General features: G+C 38.8%; 1 protein-coding gene across 2 annotated transcripts; it reads right to left on the bottom strand.

The window, feature by feature from the left end:
• Positions 1 to 3,781: 3,781 nt before the first annotated feature.
• On the bottom strand, positions 3,782 to 21,171 carry METAP2 (methionyl aminopeptidase 2). 2 transcript variants are annotated; one of them, XM_068401051.1, is made up of 11 exons: positions 20,921 to 21,171; positions 19,971 to 20,072; positions 16,603 to 16,668; positions 16,160 to 16,262; positions 11,377 to 11,538; positions 9,428 to 9,609; positions 9,249 to 9,343; positions 9,066 to 9,162; positions 8,443 to 8,546; positions 5,806 to 5,921; positions 3,782 to 4,572 (listed from the first exon to the last, which is right to left on the bottom strand). In XM_068401051.1, the coding sequence occupies exons 1-11, from the start codon at positions 21,102 to 21,104 to the stop codon at positions 4,320 to 4,322; spliced, it is 1,464 nt and encodes a 487-aa protein (XP_068257152.1). In that variant the 5' UTR covers positions 21,105 to 21,171; the 3' UTR covers positions 3,782 to 4,319. The 2 variants fall into 2 exon arrangements, with proteins under 2 accessions (XP_068257152.1, XP_068257153.1); XM_068401052.1 differs by having other exon boundaries at positions 16,603 to 16,670; positions 19,976 to 20,072.
• Between the last annotated feature and the right edge of the window lie 216 nt (positions 21,172 to 21,387).

The raw sequence follows: 21,387 nt of genomic DNA, 5'->3' as shown, positions 1-21,387 counted from the left end.
TGAAAAGATTAATATAAAAATAACACCTTGTTTCAAAGCATGCTGTGCTGTTCTCAAGTTACATGGTCTTTATCTCTGAACACACCTCCATAAAAGCATTTGGCAGAAACATTATTTTGTGAATGGACTTCAGGAAATACACTGCCTGCCTTTGCTTATGGACAGCTGATTGATGTTCCGCGGACTGCCGAGTACCAACAAGCTGGAAGTGCAAAATCCTGGCAAATGATTAACTGTAAAAAGCCTAACTCTCTTCTTCCTTCCTGTAAGAAAAATATTTGAAATAAATAGGATTTGGCAAAGTTCCTCTGCCTCCAAACGCCACCTGTAAAAATCAAATGAACAAATTCCAGCTGTGTTTACACATCACATCACCAAGTTCCCATGATACCATCTTACTCTGTTTTTCTACTTTTCTGTGATATTATTTTGATTTACTAAAGGTAACGTGACACAATGAGGCTGGAAGACGCAACAGCAGTTTTCTCACTGTAACAGCAACATTATCTCCCTCCCGAGATGCCGTATTTCCCCCTCCTCTTTGAAAAGTTCGTTATGCTCACACTTAGAACGCCTGCTCCCTTGCAAGGCAGGCTGCTGCACAGCAGCTTCCACGAAGCTAGTGCTAGAACTGCTTTGTTACTTCACAAGCTAAAGCCTGAAGTAGAAGAGTATGTCCCTAGGGATATACCTGACAGTTGCTACTTAGCACCAAGTTTATTTCTATTTTTAATAAAATCTGCCACTAAAAAGGGAAAACCCAAATCTTCCTGGTAAGGTGGTATTTTTAAGCCAAAATGCAAAGTGCGAAACTCCAAGGAAATCTACCATCAACACACAAGGTGACATTTTTAAACAGGAGTCTTGTCACTTTGAATACTACTACCTCCGACTCAAGTAAAAGCAGTAAAACCTCTCCTTTAGAAGGAAAGCCCCTCTAGTTTTAGTAAGATTTTTTATTTTCTACAAAGTACCCACGCCGCAGAAGCTTTGAGAAACAAAGACAACCAAACCCATCCCTCCATGCAAGACTTCCACTTTCCAGCTGGCTGTTTGTACCCACCAGCCCTCTGTTTTACCCGTCCCACGCTACCAACAGCATCTGAGACGGGCCTCCCGCACTGCGCAGCCCCACAGCCAAGGGGCACCCTGCCCAGGGGAAAGCGCCAGGCCAGCTCCAACATCTGCCGCTTGCTGCAGGCAGTCGCTTTCTTGACAACTGCTAGAGGCTTTCACCTGAACTCTGACACAACAGAGCTTTTCGTTTGGGACAGAGTCAAGTTCCCTTTGCTGGCACATGCACCGCATTAGGGTGCTGCTCATGTGGTTAAACACAAGACAAAGTAACTTTGCTGGTTTACAGTCAGAAAACTAGTACAAGGCTCCATGAAATTAACAGAAGACTTATTTAAGACTTATTCGAGCAGGTGGTCAAAAAGCAGAGGAACCAAGCAAAAAACCAAACACACATCTAAGAGGAGAAGCATGTTGTTTGAGTCTAAAATTAAGTCTCCGGGTTAGAAAAATCTTAGGCCATACCTTCATCAAAAGGACAGATCATATGAAGTCAAGCTGTACATTCTCTAATGACACGTGTGTCTCACAAGGTCTGCATGAAGAAAAAACCCTGCAGAGCAGATTCTGAACTCTCTGGTACCTCTAATAAACACACTCTCTACAAAAACTATTACCATTTCTGGTGCTGCGTGTACTCAAGAGACGATCCCCCATCTTCTGGGTATTTGAGGAAGACAGACTTCAATATCTGTCTCAAAAAGCTTTGATAAACTTTTGATTTTGTCAAGTGACATGACAGTACGGTCCAGTTATCAGACAGCATGGCCAGGACTTTATAACTACACTTCCAGCAATAGGAAAAGGCAGTCTAAAAAGCATGGAAGCAGTAGAGGAATTCTAAATTTTTTTTTTTTAATGCAAGGTGGAAGTAGACATAGGGCTTGCCTTCTATACTGACAGGTGTAAATGCAGGATGGTTAACAGCACAGGAAGCATGTATCCAGACAAGCCAAATTAAATTTAATGGCAACAAATAACGATCATGTTCTGCAAGTATTTTTCAGAGGCACTTCCTCTACAACTTGTTATGCATGATTATCAGCTTCCATATGGGAATTAGCAAACAGCCAGCAAGTTAAAAAGTTAAAAGAACAGACCATAGTCCAAAGTAGCTCTGCTCGTCTGGACCTTCCCATTATATTCAGGTAAAAGAAAAGATAAAGAGAAGAAAACAAATGACTGATCTGTAATACTAAGTGTTCTTGAAGTAACCAACAGCGAAGATAAAAGAGCCTGAAGCTGTAGGAACAGTACCAAGTGCCACTGTGCCACTAACAGACTATCCTTCTAAAGAGAAAAGTCTGGAATTAGCGGATAGAGGCAGAGAAATGAGGCAGATTTGTCTTGTTTCTAGCAGAATTCGTAGTAACCAGGCTTGTTACAAAAATAGGTAAGTGAGCTGGAAGCCATCCATTCTACCAGAACCTGCTCGTATCAAGTCAAAAAGTGCATCAGCAGTATGGTCCTGTTAGCATAAATAAGAATAGCAGCAGCTAACGTACCCAGCAACCCTGTTCGTCACAGATCCTTTCAAGTGCCAGTTTTTACTTTGCAATGCACGAGCGCATACACTAGCTACTGTTTGTTTGGAAGTTGAGACACACATGCCCACACAGCTGCATAAATTACTTACAATTAATTGCTGGGATGCCAAGACTCCCAAACAGCAACAACAGAAATACACATTTCAGTATCCTGTATCACCCATTTAACTTTCTACAAGTTTAAACAGTACTAAGTTTAAGCAATACTTACAATCGGGGAAAAAACCCACCAGTGTCTATTATTTTTAAACTGCAGGCAGTACATGACACTGCTCCCTCTAAACTGCAGCTCACATACTCGGGTTTTAAAGGACAAAATTGCAGCTTTTACCCAAAGACAGAGGGGGAAAGATCTGATATTTCTAAATTAACATGAACTCCTCTGTAAAGAAACACAGGCTGTCACTATAAAGGAGCAGGTGAAGCATCTCTATTTCCTAAGCAGCTATGTTTAAGGCACTGTTACTGACCTGTTAAAGAAGCTGTCATTTTTGTTACCAGTTAACTATGTAAAATTTTAATATGCAAGTCATGAGGTAAATATACAGCACCGGAAGACATACTGCACCTAGGCCTGAAGAGCCATGGGATTTAATTTACCTTTACAAATGAGTTTCAACAGTCAGATTCACTGCAGCAGGAAGACAGATAATGACCTCTTATGTGAAGAAAACATCAAAATACTCCAGATCAGTTTGCCTGTATGGAAGAACTTTTAAAACTCCAAAATAAATCAAAGTTTTCATCATCCCCACAACTTGTCCAATCGAATGTGAACTTTAAGGAGACCAGCAATCGCACGAAGGAAAATTTTACTCCATGCAAAGAGGGCATGCCAATGGCAAAGAATATGCAGGGATATATACTAATAATCACAGTTGTCTTCAGCCCAAAGTTGCATGTTGCTCATAACAGCAACAGAGACCACCAAATGCGTTTGACATGTTCAGTTTAGACTTTAGCTGTATTAGAAGACTAGCACACTCAAAAACAAATCACACCACACGTCTTCACTGAGCTTGTCACATTCTGTCCTGCAAAGAGGTGATGACTTCTTGCCCTGTACCCCAGCACTGACAAGACTGTTTAAATAACCACTGAAAGGCAAAGTTTCATATTAAGGGTAAGACCAGTCCAGTTTCAAGACAAGAAATAGCAAATCAAGTTTGTAAAATATTTAATAGAGCAATTTCCCAGCAGACTCCTGACCAGAATCATAACCAGACTTCTAAAAAGTATATCTATTTTTAGATCTGAAAATTTGTCTTTATTTTTTACAAAATGGATTCCAGGAAGTTTAAAAGGCATTATCATAGAGGACCTGGGCGCAGAAATCAGATGTAGTCATTCAAAGCGTTCAAGTAGGAATATGATAATATAAATATCTGAAAAGCATCTTTTATCATAAATGTTCAAAACAAAATGTATAACTCATTCCAAACTAAAAACTGAGCTTTAGAGCACATATTTCCCTGAACAGAAAAAATAAGTAACTTTTGAAATATTTCTAAAGGCCTGCAAGCTTTTTCCTTGGTTAGTTACATTAGAAGACTTGCCTTTGATTAAATTTCTTCCTTTCCAAATATGGAAAGTATTACATCAGTCCACTGTTAAAACAGACAATATGTTGCAAATTAATTCTGGTATAGTATGTTCCAACAAAGCCTACAGTATAAAGGTGCTGAGGTGGCTTTGAGTTTAGTAGTCATCTCCTCTGCTGACAACCTCCTTGCACGTTGGGCGCAACAGTATAGTGTGTTCAAACTGTGCTGTGTATGAGCCTTTGATGTCACATAAGGGAGGATATGGATCCACTATACCCAGGTCGCACAGGTTCTTCAATGCCATTAGGTATTTACTCTCTCCCAGACGATCTAGCCATCTGCGGCAGAAGGCAAGAGTACCAAAGTTTTCATTGATAACATTTAGCAAGTGTTTTGCTCTTGGAAGCCTGAAGAAAGAAGAACATTTTAGAGAAGAAAGAAGTATCACCAGCAAGCATTCACTACAACAATAAAACACACCAATTAAAAAAAGGGTTAGATTTCAAGGTATTTTAAGACTGCTTAGTCTTGGATGTCTTTCTGCATCAGTCAGGTGTTCTGTTCACAAAAGAAAGCGCATTTTCCTCCTGCAAAAACGTATCCTTCGAAACAAATCTGAATGCTGCCAAACACCCTGGCCATCCATTTCGAATAGTGGAAGTTAGATTGTGAACATACCTGCATCTAACTAGGCACACAAAACTAAAAAAACTAAACACAGAGACCAGAATCATTCTCTTAAATAATAAACAGACAATTCATTTTATAAAGAAAAACAGAATTCTTCCTGATCCGAAGCTGTTAATAATCTGAATTTAGGCATACGCTTGGTGGTTTAAAACGCTGAAGTTTTACTGCTGAAGTCAAACACTTGGTAAGCTTTTTATTCATACTTCTTACGATATATATGAAAAAAAATTAGATATTTGTAGATCTGCTAAGAAATAAACTTATTTCCAAACTGATGCAGCTCCTTTCCACCCTTAGGCTAATTCTCTTCCCCCTCACCTTTTTCATATTACTACATTGTTCTATGGAGACAAAACAGAACTATCTGGAAATAGCCTTCACTTCAGAGAATATGTTGCACTCCTAGAAATGCCAAAACGCAATTGCAGTGAAAACTGAACATTAATAAGCTATTTCATTTTACAGCAATATTCTGAAACAAGAACATAAAACCCGCAAAATATCCATACAAACAAAACAGATGACTGGAATAGCTTGATATATTCTGGAAACAGCACTAAGACAAAGATTGTAGCACACAACCATAATACAGATGTTGATTTAAAATAAAAATCTATACATTTAATGTATAGACTAATATACAAACATAATTTATATGTTATTATTTAAAAATTATTAATGATAGGAAGATTGTTAAAAAACAATCTAGATTTCTGAAGACATAATAATGTATTTTCTCCATTTCCAGATTCTTTGGAATAATTCCATATTGCTCCAGATTTACAAATGGAGCACATTTCATAACAAGAACATTGCTAACACCACCCTTTTGAGTCCTCTGACAGCCTTATTAATGAGTGAAGAACCTGCACTGTATCAAGTTTGAACCCTGAGAAGGTGGTAGCTCTAGCATAATATACCAACAAAAAACAATAACAACAAAATCCAACCTTATTGGCACATGCCCAACATCAAAGTTCTTCATATAATGAGAACACTCCATATCATCATGAACAACACCTTTTCCTGTGCTGCCGAAGGTTTCTATAGCATATACTTCACCTTCCTAAGGAGAGAAAAAAAAAAAAAAGGGAACGTGTTGCAATATTAAAATAAGTGACACTGGGCCATTCTGATGTAACGATCTCAGTATAACAACTTCTGAATACAAGTAATTAAATGCGAATAGATTCAATCGACAAATCAATGTAGCGAAAAATTCAATATGCAGATTTCACACTGTAAAGTTACAGACATCTCCAAATCATCAGCTATTTATGTTAGTACCATTTTATTTGTTTCAAGCCATAAATATTGGCACGTTTCTAGTCACAATTTCTCAAAGTCGTTGCAGTTAAAACTTTGTCAAAGCATACATCTAACATAGCTAAGAAACTACATTCTGCTGCAAAATATTTGCTAACTGGAAGTAATTCTCCTTTGCTATTCAGATAGAAGTCCTAGGAAATGTATAGTTTAGACATAGCAAATAGATGTTGATTACAGAGACTTACTGCACTGAAGAACTTTCTGCCCAATTTCTGCAAGAATTTTCTGGTAACAGCTGCTAGTATAAACCCTTAACCTGCTCATTTCCACTCCACAAGATGCATTTCTTCAAGAAATGAAGGTGATAAATATCTGCAAGGGCATTATCAAAATTCTAGCCAAGAACATACTGAAATGCCATTATATAAACTCATTTCTGCCAAGTGCAGTTCACATATCCTTAATGGCAGGACTGTGAAAGGGACTTAAGATAGAGCATCAAACATTAACAGACAGCGGGAGCTGGGTTTTTCAGTTTATTAAGCTACTTTGAAAGTCACAACCCAAAAATAAGAAGCCATATGAAAAGCAGTAACACAGGCTTCAAATTCAAGACAAACTTGTAAAAATGCCCCTTAATATTCAACTGATTTCATTTAAAAAAAACCCAAACCACAAAACCACAAAAACCCCCACACAATGCCACAAAAAATTCACTTTACACACACTTTTTCAGAATAAGGACTGAGAGGGACTATACTTCTCTCTGGCACAAAAAACTCCTTGGATTGCAGTTTGATACTATAATTAGCACAGTACAGTAAGAGCTTGGCTATGTTCCACATCCTTCATTGGCAAAATTCACTGTCTTTAATGATGGAGGATTGTGTCCTAAGTAACCTACAGAAGCTGGAGAAATTAAAAAACGTCTTCTCCCCAGTGTCTGGATATTCAATTAAAACAATCTCAAAGCTCTGAAACCCTTAAGTAAGAATTGCTTAAAGAACACTTAAGTTTTGTACTGGTAATATACTGATGATGGATGATATACAAGATGTAACTATTCCCTAAGCTAAAACAAGAAGGGCACACAAGCTTTTTCTACATTCCTTTTCCAATACTCTTTAATCCCTTTGCACACTCCTATAGATAAGATGATTTTGCTCACATCATTAACAAGGTGATGAGCAATTATGATACAAGTTTTGGGTGATGAGAGTGAGTCTACGTCAAAAAACAATCCTGTCCAGACCACACCTATCCCTATTCAGTTCTTATTTACTCTGACAGGCTTAGTAGTGATCATTGCTGATCAGTGATCAGGCTTAGAATGAAATTAAAAGCTTCTTATCTCATTACCAATCTTTTAAATGAGCTTTATCTTGTTAGAACACAAGCTTACATCAAAATGGTGGCTAAATCTCAGGTTACATATTTTAAGACTGCCTTTCTGATTGGCACAGTCTGACACATCATGTACAGTAATTTCTCTTCCCCTACTCCAAGATGCTATTCAAACAACATCTTTCATTTAGCCCACCCCATTAACTAGAAATAAGCTTAAATATTTTGTATCTGCAAAGAAAAACTGCACTGGAAGCTCTTCAGGAAAGATACCTTAACTAACTGTGCTTGCAAAAAGTCATCCAAACTACAACACTACAGAAATATTTCTCAAGAATTATCTGAGCAAGGGAAGATTGTTATTTTGTCTTTTTAGTTACAGAATGAACAAATAAGGGAAGTGTGAATGACTGGCAAGTCTGAACACCTTTCATGAAAACTCTGGTCCCTCAAGTTCACCCCGAAATCTGAATTCCTGTCCTTTTCCCTGCTCATAAATGCAACATTCATAAGTTCAACATTCCAACACTGCATTTAAGTAACATATACACATTGAGAAATAAATATGCAAGAGTTTCCGTAAGCATCACTAAAACCATTCCGATTTCAAGGGGTTTTTTTCCTGTTGTTTGGTGGGGTGTTGTGGGGTTTTTGGTGGGTTTTTTTTGTTTTGTTTTTTGTTTGTGTTTTTTTTGTTGTTGTTGTTGTTGTTGTTTTAAATAGCAGGGTTCCAAGGCTTCAGTTTCAGAAACCATTAGATACCAGAACATTCCAGGGTTAAATGGAGACGCCACTGAGATGAAACAAGAGCAATCACTCCTTTACAGGAACACTACGAAGTACAGCAAAGTTTTCCCTCTGCTGCTATTATCCACCAGGATCACAAATACTACACATTAGGACTGCACAGGAAATATTACTCTTGCAGTGACATTTGGGGAAACTTAACAGAAAGATTTAAGAACTCCATTTACCTCCATTCTTGTGGCTTCTCCTCCTTTCACAATGGGCACCGTTTTTCCAGCGTGTATCCTATATGGCCCAATCGAATGTCCATTCAAATTGCGAATTGGTTTCACTTTTGAAGAAAACATTAGTATTACAGGCAATTTCCTAACAAATGTTAAACTCGTTAAGGCAATTTGGTCTGTTAGCCCATACTGAAAGTGCAACAGTGACTCATCATAATGCAGAGAAACTAAACACAGAACTATCCACCCATCTTGTACAAATTCCAGCCAAGATACAAGTTATTTTTGTATATCAAAACTTCATTATTAAAGACTAGCAACTCCAACAGTAACAAAAGTTTATTAATAAAGCCAAACAGCAGGTATCAAATTATTTGTACATTTTGAAAAGGTTGTTTAGCCTTCACTTCTCTGTTAAAGATACAATACTTGGAAGGATAAGCCAAGAACATTCCTCTAGAGGAACGGCAAGTCAGCTAGAAACACGTATTTATGCAAGACTCATACCATACTTCTAGTACGGAGGTCTTTTCAATATGGTACAAATAAATCAATATTTGTACAAATATATATATACACACACACTCTCTAAGAAAAACTATCCTTACATAAAGAAAAGAACTTGCCTTGGTATGTTTTGCCATCAATTTCAACCTCATAAGACTCCATAACTTCTTGTATGGCCTCCCCCACATCACAGAGACGTACATCTATTCCAGCACACTGAAAATAAAGTGCAAATATAAATGGAAAATAATTGCGAAGTTTACTGTAAAAGACTTGGTAAATGACTTACATAATGATCATACCTTTATTCCAGTATTTGTGGCATCCTTTACAGCTTGTAATAGCCTGTCATATTTTGGATTGAATGTGACTGTAAAAGCACAGTCAATAATACGACCTGAAATCAGCAGAAGTTAATTAGCTCCATAGCCTTTGCACTGAAGAATGTTCTCAAAGTTTTAATTCATAAATAAAAACTAACCGCTAATATGTGTCCCAAAATCTATTTTGCAAATATCATCATACTGCAGGACTGTCGGATCTCCAGCATTGGGAGTGTAGTGGGCAGCACAATTATTCAGAGAGCACCCAGTAGGAAACGCAAGACCTGCATTTAAACCATTTTCCTTTATCAGCTTACGTGAGCAGTCTTCTAGTTTTTCACTAAAAGGCAGAGGGGAGGGAGAAAAAAAAAGAACATAACAGTTGTCATTGGTATTTCTTATGATGACTTTAAATAAATCAATGCGAGAACAAAACCACAGAAAAATATTCAAGCAAATGTTTTAATTTGAAATCCTAAACTACTTGTATGGTAACTAGAAGGAGATCCTAGACTGGAAAACATTAAGTACAACATAACGATCTTCAGTTCTTGGTGTTGTTTCTTCTACCCTTTCTTGGGCAAAACTGAATAATTCACTAGTGTTTTTACTTTAAATTTAAAATATCCATCCTTTACAAGCTATGTTTAACCCATTCTTCCTGAGCAGCAGAGGTTATACAACTAAAGTTTAGGCAAATTAAATGCATTTTTTCAAGCACCAGGATTTAAAAGAAAAATCAAAAAAAAGAAAAAAGCATAGTATAGTTCTCTCACTTATTAAAAAAATTTCTAAGCAAGGAATGATAATAATATTTTTTTAATTGAAGCAATAACTGTGATAAAATAAAACCTTACGAGACTAGCATTTGTTCTGGGTTTCTGTCTGCTCTTAAGTTTTTGTCTACTCCAGTGGCTGCTAGCTACTGGAAAGCTACAGATACATGTCCAGCAGTGCATACTCCTATAGTGGCAGTGAATGATGCAGCTCACATCAGTGCACCATACTCTGATTTTATTTAAGAAAGCTATTCACTCAGAGCAACCTGGAAAAAGAAGACTGCTTATTTTAACAGGCAAGTCCCCATAGCCTAAGGTACTTTAGGTAGAAAAGTCATGTTTTGAGAAAATTATTTCTTATAACTGTAACAGTCAAACTGTGTAATTCAATATGACAGATTTGTTTCAGCCAGACTAGTGATTATTACGGCAGCTGTCTTTCTTCCACTTTCCCTGATGATATATTATTTCTTTCTGTTATCCTCGCACAGTTACCTTGGGGATTAACTCTGATTAGCTTTCTTACTATCCTACTCTTGTCAGCATAGTCCTCAGTCACACCAGGCTGAAAGCACCTGATATTGGAAGCTAAACTGTCCTGGATCAGTGCAGTACTTGGACAGCAGACATTCACTCTAGATAAACTGAAGGGCAGAAAAAGGAATAGTTGGAAAACTCCAGAGAATCAGTCCAGGCTAATTATTTATTTAAAACTTTACCTTAATCAAACTCATGTTTATCTTAAGAAATAACTAAGCAAATGGATTATCAACTAACAACAACAACAAAGAAACATTGTGTTTCTCCAGAAACATCAGTCAGTGAAGACTAGAGACAAAATTCTTCCTGCCCTGGAGTGAGTACACAGCCATGCTGGTTTTATGCCTCTTTGCCCAGTCCCAGCCTCAGAATGCACCTGCATTGCTCGTCCACACAGCAATTCACTGACACTTCTGGCAAAACCCAAGATGTTCACTACCGCTACTGCTGCTTCTCTCAGCACTGCCTGCAGAACTTATGTGCAAGACTAGCTAGGGCACACAACATAAAAATCATGCATGTGCTCAAAATAAATGAACATAACTGAAAGCTTAGTTTGAAATTCAGTATCATCCCAGGCCCTGTAAAGCTGTGTAAGCTAAGAATATGTTACAAGAGGAAACTTAAAGGAAATAATTGGGGATACTAGTTGCATAGTTCAAACAGAAATCCCCCCAACACTCATGTCACAGTCAATTAAGCACACAAAACTGAGACTAAATTCCTTCCCCTCTGGAGAAAGAAGAAAAATCTACAGCAGAGGTCTTTGAGAAGATCTGTGTCCTCACCAGATTTCTATCATTGTCATTCCAGGTTTTATCCAGCTCATAACGTATTTCCTCACTTGTCTGTGTGCCTCTGCAGCCTCCCGAAAATCATTCCAGATTTCCTCACTGGCTTGGTCTAACGCCTTCTTTTCTTCACTAGTTATTCTCCAAGCAGCAGTTCGCCTTCAAAATAAATAAAGCGTGTCAGGAAAAGTTACTATAATCACAGTAGTCATTACAACTTCTGTCTAAAGCCTGCAAATTGTTTATTACCCAGTCAGGTCTACAATCCCCTGTACAACAGAAAAGATCCTGATTTAGGAAATTTTCAGAATAAAGGAAGCCTATTTAAAAAAATCTAGCAGCACCACGGACTGGCATCTGTGAAAGGCAATAACATTGCAGAAAAAAAAAATCATGTATACATAGAAATTTAACTCAGACTATGAACCGTATTATTCCCTTTACATTTTCAAAAGCCTTACCTGCCAACCCTCCCAAAAGCCCAGAGGAGCAGTGTGCTTGAAGGATGCATAATACTTTTCAAGAAGACAGGACAGGTGTATAAAATTAATATCAAGGCCTGCAGTTCTACCTTGACTTTAGCAGGGCAAATCACTGCAACATACTCTGCTCATGCAAAAAGTTTATCTTTTGCACAATCTTACTCATTCAGACAGTGCTCTTCCTGTATGGAGAAGAATCCCAGCACTGTAGCGCAGCTACTTGGCCCAGAAACTGTTACTGACATAGAGACAATATGCTCCTTCAAAATCTAAGAGCTTGCAGTTCCAGTATTACCTTTGCTCATCCTCAGAATATTTACATAATAACACCTAACACAATACATAGTAACTGTGACACATGCCAGGAAGTTACTTTCTAAATTTGCCGGATGGTGAATTATCATTTGTTCCAGAAGAATACCACTCATTTTGGCTCTTTGGTAGGTTCACAGAACAAATACAAGAATAATTTTCAAGACAAGACTAAATGTAAGATTAGTTTTCAATATATTTTTTTTATTATGCAAGAAACCATACAACTAAGGTTCCAAGAAAGCAAACAAACAAAAGAGTGATTTAAGCACTCCAACAACTGTCAGAACTTAATGACTACTCTTCTGACTGACTACAAAGTAGAGATACCCTTCAAATGGTGAAGCTGGAGCCCTGTAATGATGCAAAAAACCCTAGTGCTACCTCAAAAGAACTCTGTACATGCTATGCAGGACAAATACTACTAAAAACAATACGTAGCTGCACATCCTGGTAGGTGAGTCATAAAAGAAAACAGATGATGGACAAGATGGACCAAAGATGCTGACCCACGCCAAAGTTTCCAAATTTAGAACTTTTTACCTCTATGTAAGTGAGCTGATTCTAAAGCAAACAACTGAATAGATTACTTTTTGAAATTCAAAGATGCAGCTACTTTCCTGTTTCATAGACATGTAACTTGGCTCCACTCTAAGAGTTTCCTTCACAGCCAAAAAACAGGCATGTGTGAACCAAGAGATTATGCCCTGGCTGCATTTTGAACTGAGTACTTATACACTGTTAAGAGCCCCGCAATTCTACAGCAGAGTTGAAACAATAAAGAAGGGTAACAGGCTATTCTATAAAATTTTTCTCAGGATGACCAAAGGATCCAAATATTTTGAGACACTTTTGCTTGTTTCCCTTGAACTTCCTGCTCCTTTTCAGATAAAGTAACAACAGTGCAAAGGAGAAATCCCATGCTTACTTTTCTGAGCAGGTTTTTTGCTCCAATAGCAAGCATCATGCACACTACTCTTAGAATTTGCCTTAACACTGGTAAATTCCATTAAGAAAAAAAAAAAAAGCAACAGGTTGCAACACCTGAGCCCCCTTATTGCACTTGGAAACTGGACTACTGCCAGCACAGTAGTCATGGCACAAGAAAATGGAAAAGGTGTACTGCAGAAAAACAGTGGGGAAGAGGGACTTGAGGATCTGTTCAGACTGCTCTGGATTCCAGCAGGGAACACCCTCTGGTAGCAAGAGCTGCCGACAGAGTCTGGGCAGCTGCTCTGCCATCAGTCACAGACTTAAGTACAAACTCCAGCAAACTGGCAGGAAGCCATCCTCACTCTATCCTACTGTATTTCAGCATATAGTCACTCCACGCAAGACAACTGGGGGACAAAATAGCCCCTACACTTACAAATACTGTATCAGACATAAAGCATTTTGCTGCCAAAGCTGCACCACTACCACCTGGGAGCTCAGGAAAGGAGGTGACAAGAAATCCTGCTTGGGCCTAAGCACTCCAGGATGTGTGAAAAACCAATTGATCTGATAAAGGTCTCACACCAAGTATCAAGTCCTCTGACAGGTACATGAGCTAACAAGCTCTTCCAAGGACAGTTTCCTAATGTGCTGGCAACCACATAAATCAGCTTAAGAAGTTCACCTCTTGCTCCAAGGCATTTGTTCCCAACTTTTCACTCAGTTCACAGCCCCCAGTTTTCACTAGCACAAATCTTTATAGGATTGCGCTGTAAACTAGATTTTAGTGATCAAAGGTAAGAATTCCAGAAAATAATTCCCCCAGATCATTTTAACCCAGATAACAGGACAGGGGCAGAAACAAGCAGGCAGGGACAAAAATTCCTTAATCCCACTTTAACAATCATGAAATATTGCTTATAGCTTTTCCGCCCTCCCTGTCACATAATTTCAAATTCAAGCGTCTTCAACAAACAACACAAGCCTTCAAACACAACCAAATACTGGAGGTATAAAAATATCAAAGCTGTTAGTCTGTTGTCTCCATAAGAATTGATTCTCTGCTATTTTTTCCCCTGAAAATTGAGTGATATCCGCTTCTAGTTCAACTTCCCGCACAAAATACACAATTCTAGGTTGGCGAGAGGTAACTTTAAAAAGCACGTGACATCAAAAGGTTAAGATTAGAAGTGCAACTCTTCAAAAAATCAAAGGCAAAACCCTACTGACCTCAGCATGAATAAGAGAAGTGGCAGAAAAATGCTTCACGAATATATAAAATGAAACTATTATTTAGAATAGGAAAATATCCTTGCATTTGTGTCAGCTACTAATTTAAGTAGCTGCTTACGTCAGGAAATGCTAAAGTAGCATCATAAGAGTGAAATATTTAAATTAGAAACAAAACCAAGCACGTATTTACTTAAGCAAATTATATAAGGAAACTACTTCAGGTTCCTTAGAAGAGTATATTCTTCTTCCATAGCAGAACACTCTTAGTACAGAAAAGATGCCCTACTTAAATCCTGTTAGAAAAGGTGGTTTGTTTTTGTTGTTTTGTGTTGTTTTTTTGTTGTTTTTTTTTTCCTTTCAAATGAATAGTAGCGAAGCCAGAGTAAAACATTTAATCTTCAATAGCTGGATATGTAAAAGAGTAAAATAGTGTGTCATTTGTTAATAAACTATGAACTCGCTTAAGATGTTTATAATCTAATTTCCTGGATTGCTTAAATCATGTCCTTCTGAATGTGGCATATACATATACAGACAAAGACTTAACTCTTAAGCATGAAAGAAGCACTCCTGGATCAGCCCGTCAGGACTACCCTGTGAAAGTCCTTCATTAGCATGTTAATATTGTGCATACAAACAAGACAGTCATTTATAAATAAGTATGAGCACACCTTGTGCGAAGAAAACACAAAGAAAAGGCTTTGTGGAAGCCTTGTGGCTTCCACAAAACCAAATTTTAATCTCAAAAATTAAACCACATTATCTGTGAATATCTGAACATAATTTATAGGATGTACTGGATGTACTAGATTCTTAACTGTGTTGCTTACACTCTATGAGAAACAGGCATTGACTTTAAACAACCAATAAATGTTTCAAAGTAGTTTGATTCTGAAAAAAAAGTAATTGAAAACTAAACAATGCTTTCACAATATAAATATTTATCTACTGCCCATCTCCTTTGGATTAACTTATTTCTTCAGATTTTTGATTCAAAATTTCCTGGGAAGTTTTCAGTAATACTTGGTCTTTTCATTCAGATTTTCATGCAATTCAAGCTGATTCCATCCCCCCCATACAAGTAAAACACAACCTTCCACAACACTTTATGTGGGAAAAAAATCAGGAAATTCAGTCAAGTTGGTATATCCTAGTTCCTAACAAAGCGTAAGGAAACAGTAGTACCCTATGAAAACAAAAGGATGCAGATCTCTGTTCCAGTAAACCACTAGAAGCTGTTGCTTGTTTAGTAAAATTGCACATTATTCCCACGTCACTATGAATTATAAAAGACAGTTTAGGTTATAACAACTATATATTCAAACAAAAAGAAGCAAAGTGCAGAATACACCACTTAGGCTTTTAAATTAAACTGTCTCATACTCTGAGATCCACATGTCTCTACCAAAAAATAAATAAATAAAAATAACAGGAAGCTAACATCCAGATGCTCCCAAAAGTGCTGTGTAACAGTGTCTCATCTCCCTAAATTTTAAACCTTCATTCAGTTCTAATTCAGACTATATTTCTCTTACAAGCTGCCTACTGAAATCCTGTTGGTCCCCTAGGTCTCAAGGTTCCCTGCCTCATGGCAATTCTGCTCATATGGGCTATACCTTGATTAAAAGGGTAGGGAAGGAGGAACATTTCTGGCCTGAAGACTTCTATTCATTAAGTTCTTCGATGATCCCGTAAAAAAAAAAAAAAAAGGAGGAAAAAAGCACATCACAACTCACTCTGTTCATTTAGTTGCACATTAACAGTTTTGCAATTCAGCACATCCAGATGACAGCATTTATTTCTAAGCTTAAAACACTCACCCATCTTGTGTTGGTGGGTATTCACATTCTTCTCCCTTTGGGAATACGTTGCTGGGAAATAGATCGCATATTGGAATAGAAGGTGGATCTGTCTGGACCTTAGCTGTTGAGTATAATTTAAGGAAGTTTTACATGTGGCACACTGGAAACACTAAGTATCTTATTTCAACCATAAAAGTTAAACAGCACAAGTTATTTAAGATCCCCTTACTAGAATTTGGGCTTCTACCAAGACAACACCATATCACAATGCCCTCATATGACTTTATTTGGCCAATGCTCAAGGTGGTGTTCAGGGATACCAGAAAGAAGAAAACAGCCAGACTTAGCCTACGAACCCAAACTGCACCCCAAAATTTGTTTCAGCTGCCAAGAACATCACTTACACATGCTTATACCAAATATTCATGCAGTCTATCTCTATTTTTCTGCTTGATACCTACGTCCTTTCTTCTTTTTCTTCTTCTTCTTCTTTTTCCCTGTTGCTCCATCTCCTTCACCCTCTCCATCTACACAAAAGAAAGTGCTCAGGTGAATACAAAATAACCTTAAAGAACCAAAGAATTTTGAATGAGATGCAAAACCACCTGGACTATCTGGAAACACTTCTTCCACAGTAGAATTTAATGGATTAAAAGAAGACCGCTAGAAGCTGCCACCAAACCATTAGCATTTTCAGTCCCTGCACCAGACACAGACCTAAGAAAATACTTTCTAAAGTTGATGACTTAAACATATCACCAAACAAAGAAAAAAGCAGCTCAGGGAAAGAGTTTTCAGAAAGTCTACTTTAAATTCCTCTACTCTCAAGCCACCCAAAAAGACACCTGGGGTTGGGGGAGGATGTGAGAGAGAACTGTATTAGACATAACAGCTAACAAAAAGCTAGGAACTACTACTTCGAACCCATCTTCTGGTGCTTCAGCTAAAGGAACTTAATGCATCTGAAAGATAAAAAAAACCCCAAATAAGTAAAGATGACAACACTTAGGTAAGGATGAGTTTAATCTGGAGATAACAGGGAAAGTCACAACCAGCACTGAGCAAAACCACTGTGTGTGAGATCTACCAGTGGGAGGTTTTCAGAGAGCACAGCATGTAAACACTAATGATCGGCCACACCGTGTTACAGTCGCATCTGTGGGTTAACAATAACCCTGTGGTCTTCATGTTTGGCTACATCTAATGCTTAGTTACTTCGTACATGATGAAGTATTTAACTAATGTGATACCATCTAACTAAACCTTCTGGACCTAAGCACAAGTTCATTTCAAAATGGAAAAGTACTAGTCATCTACTTTTAGAATATTTATTTTTAGCTAAAGCGAAAAGTAAAATTGAAAGAACTTTCACAATCAAGTCAAAGCACTGCTATTTTGAATGCATTTATCCAGAAACTTGTATTTACTCATTTATTTAAAAACAAAACCAAACCAAAACACTGACCAGTTTTTCCAGTCACTACATTTCAAGCCTCTCATGATGGTCAGTGTCATCCACATTTTTATACCGCAGTGACTGCTGTAATCCTGCAGCTGGGGCGAGTTTCAGTAATGTGTCACCCATGCCCCCCCTCCCAGCTCATTTTGGCATTAAGCATCTTATTTTAAATTTTTGTAAAAAATCACAAGTATAACTTGCACTACTAGTGTAAGTACAATGTAGTCCAGCCTACCACATTCTTCATCAATCCATATTTCATAGGCAGCCGAAAATCCTTAACAGTGCATATAAATTTCTTTAAAATGTGGTAACTTTGCCACATTTCTCTTGACCTTGAGCTGTGCTCAGACCATTCACCACGAAATGAATTAAATATGACTCCACTTCATTCACCAAGTGACGACTGGATTTTTTTTTTTTTTTAAACGCCACGTCTAAATTGCAAAAAAAGTACAGCATTTCTTAACCATTGCTGCTGCTGCTGCTATCTGCTTATTGTGGCTCTTTCGTACATCACTGCACGTGAATCAGCCAACTGCAAGCCAAACTAACAGGGCCTATGCTTTCACGTCCTTGAAGACTGCTGCAGACTAACTGTGCTGCCAGAAACATTAACTACTGCATCTGACCAATATCCTGTTTGTCTTCAGGTTATTTAGCTGGTAATGAAAAAAATTTTTGCCAGAAAAGCAATTTAAGATCTTTGCAAAACTGAAGCCCAACCTTACACCACTTTGGTGTACCTGTTTAATAGTTATTAACAGCCTAATATCATGCAAAAACATTATCCATCAGCATGTTTTAACACTGCAATGGAAATCTGAAGAGCACTTCCTAATCTGTCGCAGATTTCAAAAGGTATACAGTGTCGTTTCTGAGGTCACTCAGTTATGGGCTTATCAAGGAAAAAAGAAAAGGGGGGGTAGGTATTTTATTGGTTTTAATCTAATGCAACACGTCTTAAGCAACACCTCTGAAACTACACATTAAGATGGCAAGTGGCGAGAACCAGGACAAGCAAGAACACCCAGTTGTCTTCAAAAAACTTACAGCAATTTTTATTTTTCTGCAAAAATATTATTGTTTTTCTAACAACACATCCAAGTCTAACGTGTTAAAAAGGAAGATTATTATTTCAGTGATAGCACCACTTGATTTTTTTAATACCTTCTAATACTATAATACTAATTGCTAATCCTACAAAAAGCATAAAAGAACACATCACTTGATCTGTAATTAACGATGTTTCTCCAGAGATGGAACTATAACTATTCTAATAATTTTCAAAGAATTTTTTAAACTTTATAAAGTTTCACTATCCTCCTCAATACTTCTTACTTTAGTCGCAACGATGGCAAAGCACATATTGTATTAATTATCTTTCAACTCCATAACCTGAAATATACCGTAAAACAAATAATCCATCAGAATATACTTTTACAAAAAGTAACTGCGTAAAACTGGATGCTATATATAGATTAATAAAGCTCAAAGATCAATTTATTTGTCATTTTATATATCCCAGCACACTTAATTTCATTTTTTTAAACTTCTACATCTTATTTATTACATTAAATTCTGGAATTATGAATTCCAGCAATAGTCAACTAAGAAGATATCTAAGCAGAACAATAAGAACCATTTTAGGGTGCTGAGCCAACTTTAAATGCTAATTTCAAAGAAGGAAATTAAATTACTAACTTGAGAAATGTATTTTCTTAAATGTCCACTTCTATTGAGAACCACTCATCAAAACAAAGGAAAGACAGCATTTTTATCTGATATTCCTACAGAAAAGATGCATCCAGTCTGGATTTCAATACCAGACACTTCCAAGGCACTTGCTTAGAACACCAGCTGCATAGCACAAACAACACAGAAGGTGTTGCCTTGCTTGTGTACTAATTTCTCCCCAGTTCAGTTTTAATGAAAAATCAGGATTACAGATGAACAGATTTCAAGTCACTGGTAAACACTCTAAGACTTTCTCTCAATTAAAATGCTTCCTTAAAATTTTCTCTGTATTTTTTTGTTCTAAGCCAAGAATAAGAGAAATAATTTGAAGCATAAATTTATACTGACCATGGTAATGCAAGTGAGAATGATTTACCTTATCTTAAACTAACCACTTCCCTGCAGTAATAAGATCCTTGAAAACAAGAAGCTTTAAGAAAGCTGTTACCTTTGGGTTTTTTCTAATTGTTGCCAAAAAAGTAAAAAGTATATATAGTTGCATCTCAGCTCTCTCAAGCAAAAAACCAAAAAACCACGCCAAACCGAAAAGGCAACTGTAAAGGTTTGCTAAAATGGGAGTCTAGGAAGAAGCTGACACTGGAAATGTAAAGAGAAAAGATAAGTTACACTTGCCTTCATCATCATCATCTTTTTCCTTCTCCTCCAGTGCTTGTTTATCCAATTGTTTTGCGACATCATCAAGAGTACCTTCCATTTCTTTATCTGTTTCTTGTCCTGTTTGTAAAATTAAAGTATGACTTACAGTAAAAGGATAGCTCCACATTAGTAAGAAATAGACCCCAAAACTGTATAGAAATATTACACAGTACTCATCCTACAGATACCAGAGCATTTGCTGATTTTTATTTTTTTTTAAAGCAGATCGAATGTGTAAGATTGCAGGGCACTACAGGGACAGGTACTGTTACTGAAACTTGCGTATAAAGGTAGCATTATCCAGACATTTCTGATGACTTTTTTTTTTTTCTGCCAGGGTAACTAATTCTTCTTGCCACAGCAGCAGCCTGTTCTTGTGCGATAATATGGGCGTGAAGTACGTAATTAGAAACGCACAGCGTGATCACCACTAACTGCTAGTCTGCTAAAACAAACGCAAATCGTAGCTCCTTCACACTATTTGCCCAGACTTGCTCCGGCTCTCTCAGAGAACTTGGGAGGGGTACAGAGACTCCATCATGCAGGATGACTTTTACAGCAGCAGTCGTACGCCTCTTTCCCCTCAGGGCACAGGAGGGGATGAGGGAAGAGGTGGCTTCTGCGCGCACCGGAGCAAGGACTTCCCTCGCCCCAGCTTCCCCGGTGCTGAATGGCAGCAGCATCCTCCCGGCACCCGCCCGCCCCCTCCTCGCCGAGGGGATCCCCCTCAGCCCACACAGCCGCCACGGGCCGGGACAGCGGCCTCGGCGGCGCCCATCACCCCACCCGCGCCCCGCACGGCAGGACCCTTTAGCCACCCACAGCCGCCCACTGCCGCATACGAGGCCCGATCCGCCGGGTCGCGGCCCCCTCAGCCCGCCCCGCCGGCCTGTCAGAGGAGGGTCCCGGCGCGGCCCAGCCCCTACCCGCGGGGCCCGCTTTGCCCTTCTTCTTCTTCTTGCGCTTCTTCTTGGCGCCATCCTCCGCGCCGAGCCCCGCCGAGCCGCCCTCCGCGCCGTCCCTGTCCTCAGGCTCCGGCGGCAACTCGCCGTTGAGGTGCTTCTCCGCCTCGGCGGCAGCAGCGCTGCCCGCCTGCCCCACGCCCGCCATGTCGCCGCGGCCGCGCCGCCTCCCACACACGGCGAGAGCGAGAGAGCGAGCGGCGGGGCCGGGCCAGCGCTCTATGGTGAGCGCGGGGCACGCCGGGAAGGCTGGAGGACTCTGCCAGCGGGGGGAGGAGGCAGAGCGCGGGGAGGGAAGGAGCGGCCTCCACGCGCACCGCCCCTCAGGCGCGCACCGGCGGTTTGTGAGAGGGATCGTGGGGCCGTGGCGGCTGCGCCCGGCTGCTGGTGGCTGTCCCGCTGCCTGTCCATGGGCCCCGCCACCTGCCTGG

The sequence above is a fragment of the Nyctibius grandis genome, chromosome 5 (genome assembly GCF_013368605.1).
Source record: "Nyctibius grandis isolate bNycGra1 chromosome 5, bNycGra1.pri, whole genome shotgun sequence".
Classification (NCBI taxonomy): Eukaryota; Metazoa; Chordata; class Aves; order Nyctibiiformes; family Nyctibiidae; genus Nyctibius; species Nyctibius grandis.
This window is presented reverse-complemented; position numbering and strand designations above follow the sequence as displayed.

What these genes read in the sequence shown, in the direction of transcription:
- METAP2 (XM_068401051.1), bottom strand. Translation starts at nt 21,104, where the DNA reads ATGGCGGGCGTGGGGCAGGCGGGCAGCGCTGCTGCCGCCGAGGCGGAG. An exon ending in GAAGAAAAAGAAGAAAGGAC is followed by an intron (nt 16,263 to 16,602) that starts GTAGGTATCAAG and finishes TATACTCAACAG; the next exon opens with CTAAGGTCCAGACAGATCCA. An exon ending in TTTTGGGACACATATTAGCG is followed by an intron (nt 9,344 to 9,427) that starts GTTAGTTTTTAT and finishes TGCTGATTTCAG; the next exon opens with GTCGTATTATTGACTGTGCT.